Source organism: Xiphophorus couchianus, chromosome 1 (genome assembly GCF_001444195.1).
Source record: "Xiphophorus couchianus chromosome 1, X_couchianus-1.0, whole genome shotgun sequence".
Taxonomy (NCBI): domain Eukaryota; kingdom Metazoa; phylum Chordata; class Actinopteri; order Cyprinodontiformes; family Poeciliidae; genus Xiphophorus; species Xiphophorus couchianus.
Window position 1 is genome coordinate 19,273,293 of NC_040228.1, and position 20,015 is coordinate 19,293,307.

At 36.4% G+C, this 20,015-nt stretch overlaps 1 protein-coding gene across 1 annotated transcript in view; it reads left to right on the plus strand.

The window, feature by feature from the left end:
- LOC114147374 (metabotropic glutamate receptor 7-like) overlaps window positions 1-20,015 on the plus strand; it is a 110,072-nt gene that overhangs the window by 73,136 nt on the left and 16,921 nt on the right. The window contains exons 7-8 of the mRNA XM_028021876.1: window positions 8,479-8,618; window positions 17,151-18,086. Of these exons, the coding sequence (XP_027877677.1) occupies window positions 8,479-8,618; window positions 17,151-18,086 (1,076 nt within the window). The remainder of the gene's footprint in view (window positions 1-8,478; window positions 8,619-17,150; window positions 18,087-20,015) is intronic.

Genomic DNA, 20,015 nt, shown 5'->3' on the forward strand with positions numbered 1-20,015 from the left:
TTACCTTAAAGACTTTAAAAGTCTTGGTGGTTGATGATTTGTGCTCAGCATCAAGTGGGATCAACATCATGTTGAGCTTTGACTGTTTGCGTGATGCTTTAGATTGAATTGGGGATGAAAATGAGACATTAACTTGTAGAATCTGGCTGCACAAAATGAAAGTAGTCATAAAATGATTTGAATTTCAACACTTTTCAGTGCAATATTATTCTACTCTGTTAAAGAATGCTATTTTTTTTCACATTTTGATTGGCAATAGGGATGGAGGGCACACAGCTTGAAGGCTGAGGCATTTGCTGCTGGGTTATTGAGGATAGCATTGACCTGGTGACCTGGCGTGGTGTTGGTGAGGTCCAGGGTGGAAAGCTGAGCCAAACTCTTAAACATGCTTGGCTCAACAACTTGACCTGAAAACCTGAGTTAGGCTGAGATTGATAACTTTTTATTAACTGTTCAAACTGTGAGCCGTTGCCCACTGGAGACAGTGGGAGTCACCCCTCATAACGCCACTAGGGATAATGGATGGCAATGGATGGATGCTAGACACAAACATAAAACAAAACACAAATTAATGTTGGGAAAAGGAAACGAACAAAAAAAAAATCCAAGTTAATAGTAGAAAACCTAAAAAACACAACATGATATACAGTCTCATGAGAACGAGACACAATTTAACTTTACATTCACTTTCATTTAAACGTCAAAGAAACATTTTTAGACATTTTGAGCAAAATGTATGTTGGCTGTGCCTTTAGCTGAACTACTACATTATTTAGCCTTGTACAGACAGCATAAAATAGCTCATAATGACAGCTGCTTTAAAATTCAAAAGTGAATAGAAAAGAGGAACCAGCAGGGAGATACGTTTAAAACAAGGGGAACCTTTGTCACTACAAATTTTCCGCTATGTATGTCTGACAGTGATCATTAAAGGGTCCTTTGAAGTACTCTGCATTTTTAGAGAGCTTTCTAAAGACAATTTTGCTGTTTATTAAATTATACATCACTGTAATCTTTTCAGAACGTTTCAACTTAAAGAGATGAACCCAGTTCTTTGTGTCGTCTTTATCAAAATTAACTCTCCGCTGTTTAAAATGTAGGATTTGATTGGCTATATACCAGATATATATTCTTCAGTACATATTTAGGAGCATTCCTCTTTTTGGGGCTAATAGCGCTAAATATTTTTAACCTGGCATTTTTCAGAAATTATACACCCAGCCTGAAAAGTCAACACACATCCAATGACTAAAGAGGGGGAATTAGAAAATTTGATTGCTTGCCTGGTTTGAGAAATGAACAAAATGCTGATATTTTGGTTACAAATGAATAAAACCTTTTTTAATGTGTTTTTGTCATAGTTGGATGTCGTCTCTTGCTTAAAGCAGACGTGTTGGCAGAAGAGAATGAGTCATACTGTTTATCCTGATCCTCTAATTTTTCTGTATCTCCATTAACAATTTAAATGGCATAACTTAAGAAATTTGAGAGACATGGCAATCAGGCTAAGTTTCCATTGTATGTCATTTTTTTCGTCAGAAATAAACAGTTGGAGGAGGTTTTATTCAGTTCAAATATTAATCCGACAGTTATCCCTTTCACTCTGAACTAAAACTGTGCGGGAGCAATCTTAGAGATGAGTCAAAGTGTTCTTATGAAAATCAAATGATTGCACACAATAGAGAACTGTCTTGAAACTGTTATACAACAAAGAAATCTACTTATTGATTTGAAGCCACATTTTTAGGTTTGATTTTTCAGTCTGACTTGTCTGTTTATTTTTTTAGTGTTTACCAGACTATCATAAAATCTGAAAGAGAGGAGAAAATTAGGAACACAATGAATAAATGTTGTTTAAAATTCTATATATTTTGTTGGTAATGAGAGACCAAATTTATTTAATCATTATGACTATGCTCTGAACCTTCACAGGTTTATGTGTTTTGACTCAACAGGAGTTTTGTTGTAGAGAAATTCAATATGTGGTGAATGCAAAAAGACAAGATTGTTTTTTTTGGTTCTAGGGGAAGGTCATATGTTTTATTGTTGGATAACAGTGACAACAGTTTTTAGCGAGTAATTCTTACCTAACAAGGAAAAAAAAATATGACTTAAAAGAACTGAGAACTTGCCTTCAGCACATCATTACAAAAATGTTCCTCCATTATGCCATTATAAGAAGCATTGGAGTGAGAAGTAGTCCGCTTGATAAGCTGAGCACCACCAAGTTCCACCAAGGGTTTACTAATGAAAAATAACAGAAATATGGTTTTCTGTTTAGCCTTCTTGTTACCTGCTGTAAGTCTTGTTCTCTCTTACTCACAGTCTGAATAAACCACAGATCTGTCTCAGCATTTTGTCAAAAATAGGTTTAATTTGAAATCTGTTCTTACATCTCTGTGCTTCCTCTGATTATTTTTTGAACACCTACATAAAACTGAAAATATCCAATGTTCTTGCTTCAACGCCAACTTCCAAACTGTATGGTATTGCAGTCACCCCACCTTTGTAGTGCTTAGTACATGCTGTTTTTTCATTTGAAATAAAACATAATTTTTTTAAGTTTATGTTTAAGCTGGTAATCTACAGATAATATGTAACATACTATTTTAAGCCAATATAGGAACCAATTTTCAGTAAATGTGCCTCACAACAAGAAAGTTTCAGGTTTGAATCTTGGTGGTGGAGGGTGTTCATGTTCTTCCTCTTCCTGTTGGCATGTCAGTAGGACAGAAGATATGTGTGATCAATTGAATTTTTCTTTAATAGTAGTGTGATGGATTGGCAACCAGTGGAATAGGCTACAGCCTTCAAACAACCCTGTACCAGAGAAATTGGTTTGGTTAAGCTATCACTGATTTTTTTCCCCCCCCAATGCATCTTATTCAAAATGCTGGAAGTAATTTCCCACCCTTGCAGCAGTCCATATATACATATAGACAGTGTGGGTCCTTTTCTTTAGATTTCACAATACTGCACTGCTACTTTTACCGCAGTGACCATAAAACAGTGAAACACTGGCTCTTCAGGGGGCTGTTTAAGATTTTACAGGCCACTCTATTTTTCTCCTACACACTTGGAAAATGAGGGTTTGTTTGCAATCTGCAACTTGGCTGTTGCTGAGTATTTCTAAATTCTGTTGCTTTTACATAAATCTGAGAGTTTAATAAATATTTCAATAAATATTGGTATTAATAATCACAAAACTGCCTCCGACAATGTAACTATGTTCTTATGTTTTGAGAAAGATCCACATACAAGTTGATTGTGTACCATGTATTCCTCATTAAGTTTTGCTAACACAATAGTTAAAGTAGAAAATTATCAAATGTCAAACTGTTTCCTGTCATCCCATGTATGTAGGTTATTTAAAAACATTTTAAGTGGATCTAAACATGACAAAACAAAAAGATTTTGCAGAACACCACATCCTGTTATGTCTGCTTTAAGTGCCGTTGTCACTTTTATTTGTGAAAAATTTGCAAATAAGGTGCTGGAATGAAAAAAAAAGCGTTTTACTTTCTTGCGGATTGCTGTAATCTTTCATAGACGTGTTATTTCTGTAGAAAACTGTGATATGCTTCATGTGGAAAAGCTATTTCACTCATGTGGCAGAAATGTTTTGACATGTTCAAAGGCAGGCTGGTTGATGTGGTTATCAAATTGTTTACACTTTAATCATAAATGTGTAGCAAGGCATGGAGGAAAAATATTTCCCTCATGCCCTCCTATACCATTAAAACTAAAGGGCAATACACAAGAGAGAGATAAAAATTTTAACTATTACCTGATGAAAAGAAAATTGATGATTGGTAATTATCCTTCTTTCATTTGCATAATGCCAAACCTCATACAGAGTAGTTGATGCTTTCTCAACCATCTGTACTTGACTATTAGTTATAAGTGTTTGTGAGGACGAAATGAAACATTATCATTCAGAAGCACTTTAATTATCAGTTCTTACATTGCAGGCTAAAAAAAACAAGGATTTTAACCAATCTATTGCAATTGGTGTGTTTTTCTGTGTTAATTGTGAGTGTGGTTCTAGTTTTGTTGCTTCACTGTGCCTTTAAATTTCCCCTCAGGAACACATAACATTTTATTGAATTGAGCTGAATCTGGAGAGAGCCATTAAAAGACAAATATCCTAAGATTTTTCTAGATTTCTTTATCAACCTTAAAAAAATACACTTCTACATTTTGGTTAGCAATTATTAATTGGTTAATGTTTAACTTGCAATTAGTCTCCAATTTAATGCTTTCTTATTTTAACAACCAAACAATAGTGTCTGTGGCTATTTAACAGTGTGGTCAGGATGATCAAGAGTTTGTCATTAGGAACCGGTCATTAACTTACGCCTACTTAACAAAATGTGATCAGTAATTAGTCCCAGTGTTGTTCCTCATCAGATCACATTTAGTTCCTCAGTGTAAGGCAATACAAAAATATGTTGTCAGTGTTTAAGATTCTTAGTCACGTTGTACTTTAATGCAAATTTAAAAACATTTCCTGCAGCTGTTTTATTCCACCGATTCTTCTTCGCTGAAAGCAGAGAGAAGAACAATGATGAGGCTCTTTTCTGTGTTGTAAATCTTTTCCCAGCAGCTTCTGCGAGAGCCTGATTGGACTAACCGGCTCAGTTTAGCTGGTGTTGCCTGCGATGGATGCTACATTCAATCACATGCCAAATTTTTTGTTGTGTTCTTCCAAAGTGGCTACTCGCTTCCCAAATGCTTACCAATGATGACTTCCCAGATGGTTCTGTGTAACAGACCATCTGGTCCAGCAGGTTACGCATTTACGGTGGCAGGCTGGTATATATTAGGGCAGGAGTAGTCGCACTGAAGCATAGTGAAGATGCAAAAACTGTTAAGTGTATTAGTCTATTGATATAGCATGCAAACAATACCTTGTGTTATGTCAGCACTTACTTACTTAGTCTATTTTATAAACTGACTAAGTGCCACATGCCACATGATTCCATAAGGATTTATAAAGAAACATTTTATCCAAATTCGTCATTTATCTAGATTTCATCACACATTAAGTAATCAAGTAATGTGTCTGGCTAATTCGTACAAACAGTCATAAAAAAAACTTGAACTGAAGCCCAACAAGCTGCTTGCCTTTCTCTACCATGGTCGCTATGGCAGCAGTGCAGAGTTCCAGCAGGCGAGAAGACCTATTTTAAGGTGGAACCAAGCAAACTGAACGTAGGCAGTTGCCTGCATTCAGCCCGATATTTGTTGGAGACCCTAAGTGCAGATTCATGCACTGGTTTCAGAGTCAACTGTCCGGTGTCAGAAACAATCTGGACTTGGCTGACTTCTCTGGTTTTTCCTGAAAACATTTACATAAGCGTCACAGCGACACATTCATTTCACCTCAGCCAAAAATAAGCTTTCCTGCAGCTCTCTTCCTGTCTCGATGTTCTAACTCAAACCTTTTTACTCCGCTGGTGCTCCATCAGGCATCTCTCAGTGCCCCTTATTGCATTTAGACGGGAACCATGTGAATTATCTTGTGTATGTGCCCCTGCTAATGTATATTTGAGAGCGAAGGAGTGTAAACCTCCTTAGCTAATCTCCCCACTGTGCTGGAGTCACAGAGCTGAGAAGTGAGAGGCAGAGAAACAAAAAAAAAAACAGGAAAGAATAATGATGCGAGAAAAACACAGCAGTGGATCCCTGGTCCACCCACGCTGCTTTGCACAGCTCAGCAGCAGTGCACTTTTGTCATGTCTTAGTTCACAGCCACATTCAAATGCATAAATCTTTCATCTTAGACGGAGCTTTTGCTAAGAAGTCTGCAAAGACCATTTTGTTCCCCTGAAAATATCAGCTAATAAAAGAAAAGAAATGAATTTCTGGTAGTTTTTTTTTCATGTGCACCCACAGAAACACTACTTAATTATTTGCTCTAAACCTGAGGAGCACCCGGCGTCCAATCATCCGTGACGCTCGGCTGAGTGACAGAGCCGTTCTGAGCTCAATGTAGAATAGTGCTGAGGCAAGGAGTAAGAATGGCAACCCTGGCACCGCTTTTTCTCACAGAAGTCAATACTTTGTCAACATCTTTATACACCGTGTCAACAAGTTTTCTGTCTACATGCTGGAAGCCGAAGTGACAGGAATGTGACTGCCACCCACAGAGCTTTAGCTCGGCTTTCATATCAGCAGCATTCAGAACAGGTATCGTAAGTTCAGTCCAGATGCATATTCTGTGCTGACAAATTGAAACTCACAAATTAGTGATCCACCTTAAGGAGCGGGGTCAGACGGCGCTGTAACTATAATGCTGACATGGAACATACAGAATGTGCTGTCACCTTACATAACCAGAGGCATTTACTGATTGGTGGCTCTGTGTCAACATGGAAATAACCTCTCAATGTTACAATTTCAAATTTGGGTGGAGGTGTGACAACTAAATTATGAGTGGTGGTAATTTGTTGTGACATTTTGGTTGGCATCTTATTTTGCTGTCTTTACCTCATGCTATCTCTGCCTCTCACAGATTACAGTAGACTTTAGCCCTGAAATTGTTGTTGAATATTTAGTGGTCAAATGTCCTTGAGCTAAAAAAAAAAAAAAAGTCTAAAAATGAAGGGTAAGGTGCATTAACCTTCTGTCCAAAAGCCAAACAATCTGCTCTTCAGATAACACCCTGTGTTCCCAAAGTGTTTTGAACATATGCTTGTGGTCCATTCTCTACACTTTTTTATAGCCAGAGCTATTAAAAGTGCCTAATTCCCCTGCCAAGAGTCATTAGACTACCCTGTCCCACTTAAAAGATGGTTGCTCTGTTTGTATCTGTGTGCCAAGGTGAACAGACTTTTTTTTTTCATTTTCACACTGCATTGTGAAACAAATAGAATGACCTTATCAGCAATGCAGAACTCATGGATAAAAGAAAGCACAGATATTTTTATGCTAATGCCATTACGAAAAATGTAATGTTGAATGACGTCACTCGCATGGCATGTTACCTCATGCACTCTCACGAGACTTGTATAATGGCGTAATGTGCATATGCCACGACATATACAAGGACTGAGTAGTTTGGTTTGGCTGAGAAATGAAATAAAAAAACATTTTTTTAACATACAGAACCTGTTAGGTTTTCCACAGTCCTCACTAAACTAATTAATGAAATATTCTGGACTGGGCTGGAGAGAAAGCCAGTGCACACAAGATGGGGAACAGATGGGGACCATATGATGCTTTGGCTGACCTGTTTACCCTCCCAACATCTCCCGTTGTTGACCACAGACTAAAATGCAGACTGAAATGCAATGCTTTTAAACAGTAGAGTTTTGCTTTTATTTAACCTAAAATTGGGGTACATGTTAAAATACATACTAAAACACTCAAAAAATAAATAAATAAACAAATACACCAGAATTTCATAACAGTTTCAGCATAAGTCACTGCTCTGTGAAGTTATGAAATTGTGGTGCATTTATTTTTTCATGTTACACTGGTGTTTAAAACAATAAGCTATAAGATTACAGTAGAGATTATAAAAAAGAGAAAATCAATACATTTGTATCAAGGGCATTTATACATCTGTAACCCCCCTTTTTCAGGTTGTTTCTGATTATCAAAAACATTTTAATATTAGACGAAAGCAACTTCAGTAAAAAGAAATGCAGATTCCAATACTGCATTTCTTTATTGTGCTTTATTTTTAAAGCACTGTAATGTACAGTAAGTTTGAGTACTTACTGTACTCAAACTACAACAACAATTTAACTTCACAAAGTGTTTTTTGAGAGATTTATACTTTCAGCTATTCAGCAAAAATCCATCTTATCACTAGACATACGAAAATTTAAACATTTTCAGAAAGTCACCCAGTCTTTGTGGTTTGCTTGACATTACATCAAACTCCAACCACAAGACTTTAGTGACAATACAAATATTTTGTTTAAAAAAATCCAAGATGCATGAATAAAAAATCTCAAAAGTCATGACCTTCTTTGGAGCTGGAGACAAACATACACAGATTTCTGCTTAGTATAAAACACAAAACCACTAGAGTAGCGTTAACATCTGATGGCCCACGATATTTCATACCAAACAAATGTTGAATGAATCTCAAAGCTCCAAGAGTTTTTTATGTAGAATAAGTGTATACAAATCCAAGCTTTAATTTTTTATGCCACTGAAGTAAAGATGAATTTATTTTAAGGTCTTTTACAAATCTAATAAAAGGTGCCAAACATGGAGAAGGGGCAGAATGCGCAGAGCTGGAAACATGCATTATTTAACCATGGCATGAATGTGACAACTTATTTTTCAGCAGTCGTTGTGCAGCACGAACAAACCTCCTTTGAGGTCACTTTGTAGTTTAAATCAAAAGGTTAAAGTATCTTATGTGCAGTGAGAAGAAATATTGCTTCCTCTGACCTCTGCATGTGATTTTCTTTTTCATTTAGTTTATTTTGCTCCATTCCCTTTTCTTGCCCTGTACAGGTAGTGCCGGCACATCTGTTGTGTTTAACAAGAATGGCGATGCCCCAGGACGCTATGACCTGTTCCAGTTCCAGGTGACCAACTCCTCGGGCCCAGAGTACAAGGTGGTGGGACAGTGGGCGGACACCCTTCAACTCAGGGTATGGTGATTCACAGAGGCTCATAAAGCAGGAGACTGACAAATAGTTTCTAATGTTTCTGCTTAATCAAGACACATAGGCTGCTCATGTAAAAAACTGAAGCATTCAGTTTGACAATATGTGTACACTATTTATATTTCCGACTTTATTTGTAGTCTGTGTGTTCTTAGATTCAGAAAATGAGCAATCCAATAAGAGAGAAAGACATTCTCCAACCTATTTGAATAAATTTACCCAGCAGATAAATGTTTCGGTGATGTAATTTTAGCTGCTGTTGTTTTCTTGACATATGAACCCAGAAATATTAACAGAAATATTTTGGTTCATGTGCTGTCTTGAAATGTGCCAAAGGCCAGGTCCTACAGAGGCCAGACTTTAAAGAAAATGTTTCCATGCATAATTTAATTTTTAATGTTATCTTCAGCTTTTAAGAGAAAAAAAAGGAAGAGGGGAAAGAAACACGATGTGAAACTTGGCCATTTCAAAATTAATGTGTGAAAAGGGATAAAAGGATTTCCGCTGGTTACATTCAGCATGTTATATAAAAGTTCTGATGTGTTTTGACCAAGAAAAGGAATCTTTGGCAAAGACTTCAGCAGGACCTTGATAACAGCGATTGACTCTAAAAAGTAGAAGTAAGGTAACAGTGAGAGGAGGGTTTCATTATACTTTCACTGCATCTGTCAAAAACTGACTGCAAAAGAGTAAAAAAGAAAGGGCCTATTTTCAACAAAGATGCCAGTCCATGCGCTATACGTACAGTTTTTTTTAGGCAGGAGAGTTACTGAAGATGTTGATGTTGTTTGAAATTGAAACCTAAAATACTGCACACACCTTCTATGCTGCTTGTGCAGCTCATTAACTTCCTTCAGACTTTACGGCTCATAGCAGGGTTCTCTGATTCCATTCTGGCAGATGAAATTACACTGCTAGGGTAAAATTGTTTGGAAGCTCAGGAAAAAAACATATTTTTATGTATATAAACTCAAAAACCTTGAAGGTATTGAAGATATTAAAATACAGAATACATTTATTTAACCAATAAACATACCATTGTATAGATTCATGTTTAGAGCTGGAAATAAGATGCTTTTTAAAATGGAAAGTTTGGAATTAAACCCAAATGGGTTGCTGTCACAACAACAAAATCCATTTCCAGTCATTCATTTTTGAATTGAATACACAAGTAGATTTGTTTCAGTTCAAAAAAAATTATTTTAAGATTTTTATATTTGACAGTTAATCTTAATAGCCAACAAGAAATAAATATGTTCTTATGTTTTTTTTTTTCTTTCTTATTAAATGTTTAAGGGATGGTGGCCGGCAAATGTAAACCTACAGAAAAAGGAAAATATGAATGATGAACTCCAAAACATACTAACACAAAATAAGAAATGCAACAGAAAAACGTTGCAAACATAAAAAGCTGCAATGACAGAAATAGCAATAATCAACAAATCAAATGAAAATGAAAAATGCTGCAGTCACAGAGGAAAAAGCTGTAGTAAGCGTCATTTTGCGGCTTTTGGCCACCAAATTCAACTCATCAAACATTCTAATCTTAGATAAAGAGAAAGTTAGAAATATCAGTTTTCCAAATGATAACTTTGTCAAGGAAAACAAGCAATCCAAGCCACCTTGGCTGTATGTAAAAAGCAACTACCCCCAAAATACATTAAGTGACTTCACCACCTGTGGTATAATACCTCTAAAGGGTTTTATCAGTAACTGCCAAAGCACATTTTCATCCACTCGTCTTTGCAGATGGAGCACTTTTTTTTTATTTTTAGCATGGACAGCTTGCTGAAGCTGAAAGTTATAGTAAAATATCTAAATCAGATTTAAGTCCAGATTTGACCAGGCCACTCTGCAACAAGTTTTGTTTTCTGAGCTCTTTTTTGACCTTACATTGAATGGCTTACCAAGGGAGGGCAATAACTTCATCATATATAGCGACGTTGGTTTGGATGGAATTTTATTTCTCCCATTAATAAAAAAAATTAATTAATTAAAAATAGATCTTTTTTTCATATTATGGCATATTATTTTTGTATTATTTAAAAATTTGTTTTGTAATTTGAAAAATTGCAATTTCATATATTTAATTTAAATTCTGTTAAAAATATTTAATTACAAGACATATCATATCATAAACATGTCGTCTCTGCAACATGACCAATCATTGAGTTCAGAGTTTAGAGTTCAGAGTTCAGCGGTCAGGATAATCCTGTTTTTGCTCATGGAAAAACTCAAATTATCTGCAGCAATGATGAAGCAAAACCCAAAAGAAAACTACCAGTTCAAGGTGTCAAAAAACCTTGTTTCTGGCCTCCATGGCAACAGAGCTACTGGTCTCATTACTGTTTCCACATTGTGTGCGTTCAGGAGGTTTTCCCACACACCACCATTCATCGTCCAAATAACAAATGGCACCTCCATAGCCCTTGATAAATGACAGATGATAATCTATTCTGACAGCTCAGAAATAATACATTTGTCACACAGACACATATCACAGACAGACTGCAGATGTGAGTGTGTGTGTGTAAGTGCTGCCTAGGTGTAGGTCAGTAACTGTAATCACTGGCTACATATGGAGGAGGCATTCTGTTGCCTACCTATACATATGTTTTATCCTACGATGAATGCCCCTGTTGTGTCTGCTTCACCTGATAATATTTATTTTAAAGGCACTTTGAGTTCAACAACAGGTGGTGGAAATTAATTACACCATGCTGTGTGTTTATGTCTTAAATCAAGTTCAATTAAAATGTCAGTGATGTTTAAAACATTTTTTTTATTTATTAAATAACAAAATCTATGTTCAAATTCAGTCAGTGATATCTGACGATAGCAAAGCACCTCAACCTGGATATTCTTATTCACAATGAATTGTTTGACTTTTTATTTTGTAAGTTTTTTTCTATATTAATAGGTTAGTTTGATTGCTCTGGAGCTGTTCAGTTAATGATTTTGTGACACATTACAGAACTAATTGTGAATTTTAATCAGCAGGTAATTAAAAATAAATGAACACATCTTCATATTAATCGCCATTAGTTCAATTTATACCTCTGCACAAACCAAGCATTTGTGTTGTTCATGGTAACATTGAAATTATAACCAAATTAGCAGCTGAAGCATGAATGAGAAAATCCTTGGACTTCCAAAACAACTACTTCAGTCAGTGTTAAGCGTTTGTTTGTTCAAGTCTTTTAACAAAGTAATATAATATTAGAGATCATTATCAATCCAGTCAGATTAATCGATTCAAAGTCAACCACATATATTCCAACTCGATTCTAATCATACCGCATGAGAATTTGTAAAAAAGTAAATTTATTTAAAACAATCCAGCCAATGGCAAGGAGGGACTGAATTTGCAAAAATCCCTGATATTTGGCAAGCATAAAGGGAGAGTGGAAAGAAAAGACTCTCTTTTAATGGGAGCAAACCTCTTTCAAAACTGTCTCAGGGTGAGAAATCTTTTATTTTTTTGTTAACAAAAAAGGAATGCGTTAAAAGCAGCAGTAGCTCCTCTAGTGGTTCCATCTTGGGGACAACACAGCTAAATATAGAAGGTCCTATCCAGTTCTAAAATCTATGGGATGAAAGAGGGAGCAAAAACTTTAACCCTAGAGAAGAAATAGGGTGGAACACAGGAAGATCAAACCAAGCATGTTATCTGCAGAAGGAAAGGATTATGATACTCAGCCGATTGCCCCAGGTTCAGATATAACTTATATGAAGCGATGTAAGAGTCAGTGTTTCCATTGAGTAATGTGTGCTATTTCAACTTAGAGGAAACAGTATAGAAATAAGCCACAGAGTATTTTTGAACCAAGTTTCAACTTGGACCCGCTTTGAGAACCAGTGATTTAATTTTTCATCATTTACTAAGCTGTTCATGATACAGCAAACAAGACATCAAACCATTTATCCATCTCTGGCTCTATGCCTCACTTGAGGCAGAGACTGAGTGATGGTCCAGAAGGAGCAATCCACCTGCTTCTGGTTGAAAAACATGGCCTCAGTCTAGAAGAAATGAGATTAGATTGTAACATTTTCTGATCATTAATCTCCAGAATTCTTTTGAACACGTAATAACAAAGATACACAGTAGTTAAGTGCATTGGTATGAAAAGGATTTTTTTACAGGTACAGATTGTGGAAAGATTAAAATTATCATAGAAAACACAAACAACTATTATTTTATTTTAAAAAAAAACACAACCAAAGAAAGATCTCATGAAGAAAGTTAGTGAAACTATAATGCCACTTAAAATCTTTGCCTTACTGTCTGAATGTCTAAGAGCTCTAATCATATTCTTTTCAGTTGTGTCACTACAATTATGAAGAAGCTGACCTTTTGTTTAGTAGAGGTCTGAAAAGGGAAAGAACTGATGTAAATATAAATTTATACTTAAATTTTTTCATTGTACTATCAGACCGTTTTTAAATATCGCCCTCCTGCTTTTTAAATAATTTATGAAATGGCGATAGGCAGCAAGGATTTTGAGCCCTTCTTAAATTCTGACATCGTAAGTGTCAGAAAGCTGAGTAAATTATTTCAGGAAGATTTAAAACTCAGTCAATCTTTTCCCTTTTGACCGTGCATTCCTTAAATTGTTTGAGAGCACATTTTTTTTATAGTTTGACAAACTGTTATTTACATACTTTTTTTCTGGCATTTTGCTGAAAGAATATGAATTGTTATTGTTCAAATTAGAATATAATAGAAATAACCTGCATGTTCCCTCAGCGAGGCAATTCAGGTGTACCAACATCAAGGTGACAGGAAAGCCGAAGAATGTAATCTTATGTTCTCTCTCAGAAATTGTTTGTGCATATCCTTGAAGTGTGAATTTTATTTTCATTTCTTATTATTTTCATGATGAAGATAATTATTTGATTAAAAACTGGACTAAATACTACCACTTGCATAGAAGTAATGAAAAGTCTGACATGTTGAACCTACTTGTTTTCAAACCAAAGATAAGGATACCTTGTTAATTCTAGTCATTTAGTTTTTTTTAATTATAATTCTGCTGAAATGCAACTTTGAGGACCAAAGATTTGCTATTTTCAATTATCCAAGTAATGTGAAAGGAATATTAAGTTAACCCAGAACTTTAGGGAAGACATTTTAAGTTTGTTGGGGTTTTTTGCTAAAGCTACTGATGCAAAGAGGTTTGTTTTCTTGTGTTGTTGTGCAGTTAAATTTAAGCCATAGAAATGCCTCTTTTGTATGCGTCTTATAATCCAATTTACTGAGCATCAGTTAAGTAGGTAGTCAATCGGTGTGCTCCAGGAAACCAATATTGCATTCACAGCTCAATCATATTCATGTCTGCGGTGCTCAAATTTTTTAAAGTAAAAAAAGAATATATTCATCACACTATGGGCAAAACACTGTAGCATGCTCAATTTGATAATAACCTGAGCTGCTGTGAGTTTTCTGGACATGATTACAAATTTTGCAGAATGAACATTGCTACTTTCACAAGAAGCCATGTATATCTCACCAGTGCTACACACTCACCAGAACTTAAATATTGCAGCAATAAAAACAGTATTTAATATCACTCTGCACAATGTAGACCCTTCCCTCACCTTAATGTACCGGATGCTGTGAACTCAAAGCAAAGCTGATAGTATGACCTACTTTCTGGTTGAATTAACTAACAATTATCTGTCAAAACTGATGGGCACTCATAGAACATTGAAATTACTTTCCTAGACAGTCGGGTTTAAAATATGAAAATAAAAAAAGTGAGCAGGACACTGATATCACAGCAAAAGTAATGTGTCCTAAAAACTGCAAATCATTGTAAATTTAATATTACTGATGTGTGCTATTTGGAAGTGTTGAAAAGGAAACACATCATACAAGTGAGTGACTTATCACATAAAGGTCAAAGATTGACAGAAAAATAAATAATTAAAACACAATAAATTTGTATGACTAATTTAAGCTAATTCTTTCATTCATTAAAAATATCATCCACATAAAACTTTCTCAACAGGAGGGATTAATGGGGTGACCTAGTCTGAGATGGTTTATTATTTCTCAGAGCAGAATGTCCAAACCTCACAGTAGAAAATGTTTTGCATTTTGCAAACAAATCACATTTTGTTTTGCAAATATTTAAACAGATCATTGTAGCAATACTCAAGTGTGACCTCAAGTTAATTTTATTAGCATTAAATACTTACATCAGATTAAAGTTTAAACTGTAGGAAGGTACTATAAAGTTTTAGTCAAACAAGACACTGAAATCAGCAGTACAGTAGCCTTCTAATTTCCTAGAGTTGGTCTCAAAGCTCTAACAATAATCATCATCATCAGAATCATTACTGTCAGGCATATCACGGTCCTCTTTAGAAGCTGTAACCATAACAACAGCATATGTACTGTAATTTGTTGTATGTATAAAATTCTTATCTATGATGTTTAACGTATAGTGTAAAATAAATGCTAGCGGTTATTACAATCCCTGTTACTAAATAGATACAAATCTGCAGCATGTGTGTACATTGTCCTATGTGTTTCAAAAATGTACTACCCAAGACTCTCCCACGGCCACCAGTTTGGCAAATGTAGCTAAATTTCTTTTAGCAATCACTGCTACACATTTAGTGTTGATTTCTGAACTGGAACTCTACTTATGAATTGTGGAGTTTCTATTTTACGGCATTAATAGATTATTCAAATAAGTGTTGAATTTAATAGGCATTCACCTTCTCCTCTTCTGACAGTACTACATCTGTGTGCAGATAGACACACATGGTGTCTTCATTACATCAACCGGTTGGTTTTATTTTATTTGTTCACTTATGTTTGTGGACATTTGTGGTTCATATGTCCAAAAAAAGCATCCATTCATTTGTTAATTCATTCATTCATTCATTCATTCATTCATTCATTCATTCATTCATATAGCTCTCATTTAGTGTGACTTCTTTGACAGCATCAACCTCCAACATCTGAGATAAATCAAATGCAGCACCAGAACAATCTTGGTGCATAAGAACAGTAACAATACCACTATATCAGCAGGAGTTTTAAAACTGTGGTGCAATCCAACTTGGACTTTTGCTGTGTGTGTTATGTAATTAAAACAAAAAGGAGTTGTAAAAACCTGGAAAAAAGGCTGTGTAAAGTTGAAATTTCTAGAAGCAAAATGTCAGATTTATTACTCACTGTGACTGTTGTTCATTGAAAAAGAAAATAGAGACTAGATCAATGATTTTTATCTCATTCAATTTTTCACATAACTTCATTCTGTGAACATGTGGTTATAGTGTTTGAATAGTATCAAAAAGTCGGATAAATACACTGTTATGCTAATATGAGTTTGGCTGAAGTCAGCAGCACTTGTTCCTTATTCTCTGTCATCAGCTTTTGTTAAGCTGGAGAGAGTTTTTTATGTTAATTACTGCACTTCTCTTTCAAGAAATTTCTGCAGAAGCAAAGATCAATGTGCTACAATGACTTATTGTTTGTGCTATTGCTCGCTTTTAGCTTCACAACATAGTTAATTTCTTCTCATTTATCTAGCTAATAACTGATGCCAGAATTTCTTGTGAGTAACTCTAAAGGCAGCCTAAGTACCACTGGCGTAACCTTGTACCACAGTATTGAAAATCATGGTTGTATCGATCACGAAGGGATCTGGAGTATTTGTGACACTTTCAGTTAAAAATGTTAAATCAGTCATGTTTCACAAAACCCATGTTAGTGTCAAATGTAAGCAGGTCTCCAGTCTGTTGGAGATCAAGCAATTTATTTTAGTATCATATCTCTTAGTGTTGATGTTAGATTTTTGCTTAATTCTGTTGATGTTCTGATTTGATGTGAAGCTGAGTTAGAGAAGCTTTTATCCTCCTGGTGCTTTTAAAGCCAAAGTTCAGAGCACTTTCAAAATAAATCAAAAGATCTGCACAGAGTGGCATAAATTTTTTAATGCCTTTGCAAAATATGTAAATCCACCTCTGTTGCTTTTTAGTTGGACTTGTATGTTCCAACTACAACGTGATCTTAAATCATAAAACACCTCAAGGCCTTTGTGTTTATGACATTCTAACAGTGTTTGCTGCTAATGTATCCTGCACTTTTCCTTTTCCTGACAAGATTCTGAATAGAAATGGGTATAGTTGAACGGTTGCATTTTACAAAACCAAATCCCATTCTCCTTCCTCCTCATCACGTATTTCATACCTCACCGGGTCTTGTATTAAAGCCTAATGTCTTTTGCATTTCACATTTATTTTTACTTCGCTGAACAAAGGTATTCTCTGTTGCTATGGTGATTTCAATTACTTTCAAGTATTAGGAAAGGCAATCCCCTGAATAAATTGGCAGGAGAGATCTTGTACTGTATTAATCCTTTCTTTTAGCAGTGGGAGGTTAATGTGTTGTGTTTGAGCGGCATATCGATGCCATGTGTCCTGAAAGTTTTAGATACCTTTTTCAATCTCTTGCATATCTCACAGTCACTAACTCCTCATCCTGTGTCACATCTCTCCCAGCTGGAGGAGCTTCAGTGGCCAGATGGGGAGCAGGAGGTGCCCAACTCTGTGTGCAGTTTGCCTTGCAAAACCGGGGAGAGGAAGAAGAAAGTGAAGGGCATGCCATGCTGCTGGATCTGTGAGCTATGTGATGGCTACCAGTACCAGTATGACGAGACCTCCTGCAGATTATGCGCGTACTACATGAGACCCAATTCCAACAGAACAGCGTGCCAGCCCATCCCCATCATAAAGCTGGAGTGGCACTCTCCTTGGGCAATAATCCCCGTCTTTCTGGCCATGCTTGGAATCATCGCCACCATCTTTGTGATGGCGACATTTGTGCGCTACAATGACACCCCCATAGTGCGGGCATCTGGCAGAGAACTGAGCTACGTGCTGCTAACTGGCATCTTCCTCTGTTACATCATCACCTTCCTCATGATCGCCAAGCCTGATGTAGCTGTATGCGCCTTCAGGAGGATCTTCCTGGGCCTTGGCATGTGCATCAGCTACGCGGCCCTCCTCACCAAGACCAACCGGATCTATCGGATCTTTGAGCAGGGCAAGCAGACAGTCACAGCCCCTCGCTTCATCAGCCCAACCTCACAGATTGCCATCACCTCCAGCCTCATCTCTGTGCAGCTTCTAGGGGTTCTGGTGTGGTTTGCCGTTGATCCGCCGAACACAATTGTTGACTACGACGAGCAAAAGACGATAAACCCCATGCTGGCTCGAGGAGTCCTTAAGTGTGACATCACAGACCTGCAAATAATCTGCTCTTTAGGCTACAGCATCTTGTTGATGGTCACCTGCACCATCTACGCTATCAAGACCAGAGATGTACCAGAAGACTTCAATGAAGCCAAACCCATCGGCTTCACCATGTACACTACTTGCATAGTATGGCTGGCTTTCATCCCAATTTTCTTTGGCACAGCCCAGTCAGCGGAGAAGGTAAGTCATTTCTTTCTGTTGTGCTTTCTCACTCTGTCACCATCCGTCCCTTTGTAGCTTTCCCTTCTTTCTTTCACAATTTTTCTTTTGATTTCTGACAGGACTCGTTATGTTGTGTCCAAACATATGAGCATGCACAAGATGAAACAACCTGAAAACACACAAATACACATTTACAGTTGCCTCGCAGAAACATTAATACTGTTTCAACCTTTTCACATCTTGTTGCAGAGCAGTCACTTTAATGTATTTTAGCGCACAAGTGTGTAGTGAAAGAAAGCTTAAAATAAAATCTGCAGTGTGTCACACACACACATTCCACACAGCTGAAGGAATACAAAAGTATAGTAATATTATGATTTAAAATGATATATCATATGAAATAAGACTAAGGTTATGGCAAATACGGCAAAATATTTGAAACACACCCGTGTGACCCGTAGCAACTATGGAGGAACAACATCAACAGCTCAGACTAAAGAATCTGTTAAGGGGATAAATTGTAAATTATTCACTCAACAAATCTGAGCTTTATGATTTGGATGTTAACTTGTGTAAAGAAAGCCTAAAACATATTAGAATTCCCATTAATGATATTTTTCTATTGATCTAGTGACTAATGTTTTGATGTATTGATTATTCTAAAATACATATTTTCCACCAAAAGTTTTCTAAATGTTTTGTTTACATCTAAGAAAATGTAAACAAATATAATAAAGTTTGCATTTTAATTTGGCTCCACTAACAGAACAAAAACAATTAAAGCTAAGTTCTTGTAATTACATATTTACAAAAAAAACAACAACTGTGGGTTTTCAGAGTGCTAAATATTTTAGTGACAGAATGACCTAGACCGATGTTAAATCTGATAATTGATGTTCATAGACACTGTCCATCTATTCTGCTCAAGCTTGAATTTTGTGAAAGAAGAATGGCCCAAAAGTAAAGCTTTTAGACGTTCAAATTTTAGATGTTTTACTAAGTATTAGCTCACAGTGACTGGATACAAATCCAATAAACACATCACATTTTATTTACAAAGAAATTTGACAAAACATGCATATTTTTTCTTCTTTCTTCCAATATACAATGTGTGCATTTCTTTGTTTTACACAATTGTCATGTGACAAAGTGTGAAAAAGGTTCAGTCATATAGATCCTTTGTGGGACACTGTAGATTCTACATGGATGATGACTGCTCTGACCGGTGCAGCAACCCACACTTGATTTTCGACTGTGCGAAGGAGGTCTGTGAATGTGGTGGAGGAGAGGATGTCAAGCACCAAATTCTTGAAGCGCCTGAGGTGCCATTAGCCTACTGCTTAGGCCCAAGGCTCAGCATATACTATTATTGCTTTCATCTGGAGAGACAGACAGGCAAATGGAGGTGGAAGAGGGGGATGATGAGGACCTGGAGGAGAAGGAAAATGTGGAGAATGGGGGTGGAGCTGGGAGGGTGAACACAGTCCGTCTTTTGACAACTGCACTCAACAAAGCATTTGACATAGTGTGCTGCTGGAGTTGATTGAGAGGATGACATTCTGACCTTCTGTGTTAGTCGCTGCTTATCTGGGCTGTGGCTGAGCAGCATACAGATGCATTCATCTGCTTTGACTCGCGTGCCACTTGGCGAAACCCGTAGTTACATGACGGAGCCAAAGGGAAGTTTTCCACCGACAGAATATCAATGCAGATAGGAAAGTGTTACTCCTAACCTTTTGAGAGACACACCGCTCAATATCTTTCCTGCTAAGCTCCCGCATGAGATAGATCAGAAACTGATTTTCCTCATCTCAATTTGCGGCTGATTTCATAGATGAATTACACCCTCAGCAGCGATTAGGAGTTCATTATGTTACTCACGGCAACTAGTGAAGCAGTAATGTGTTTATCTTTCCCCTTTATGCAGTTAACTCTTTCTTCACACGC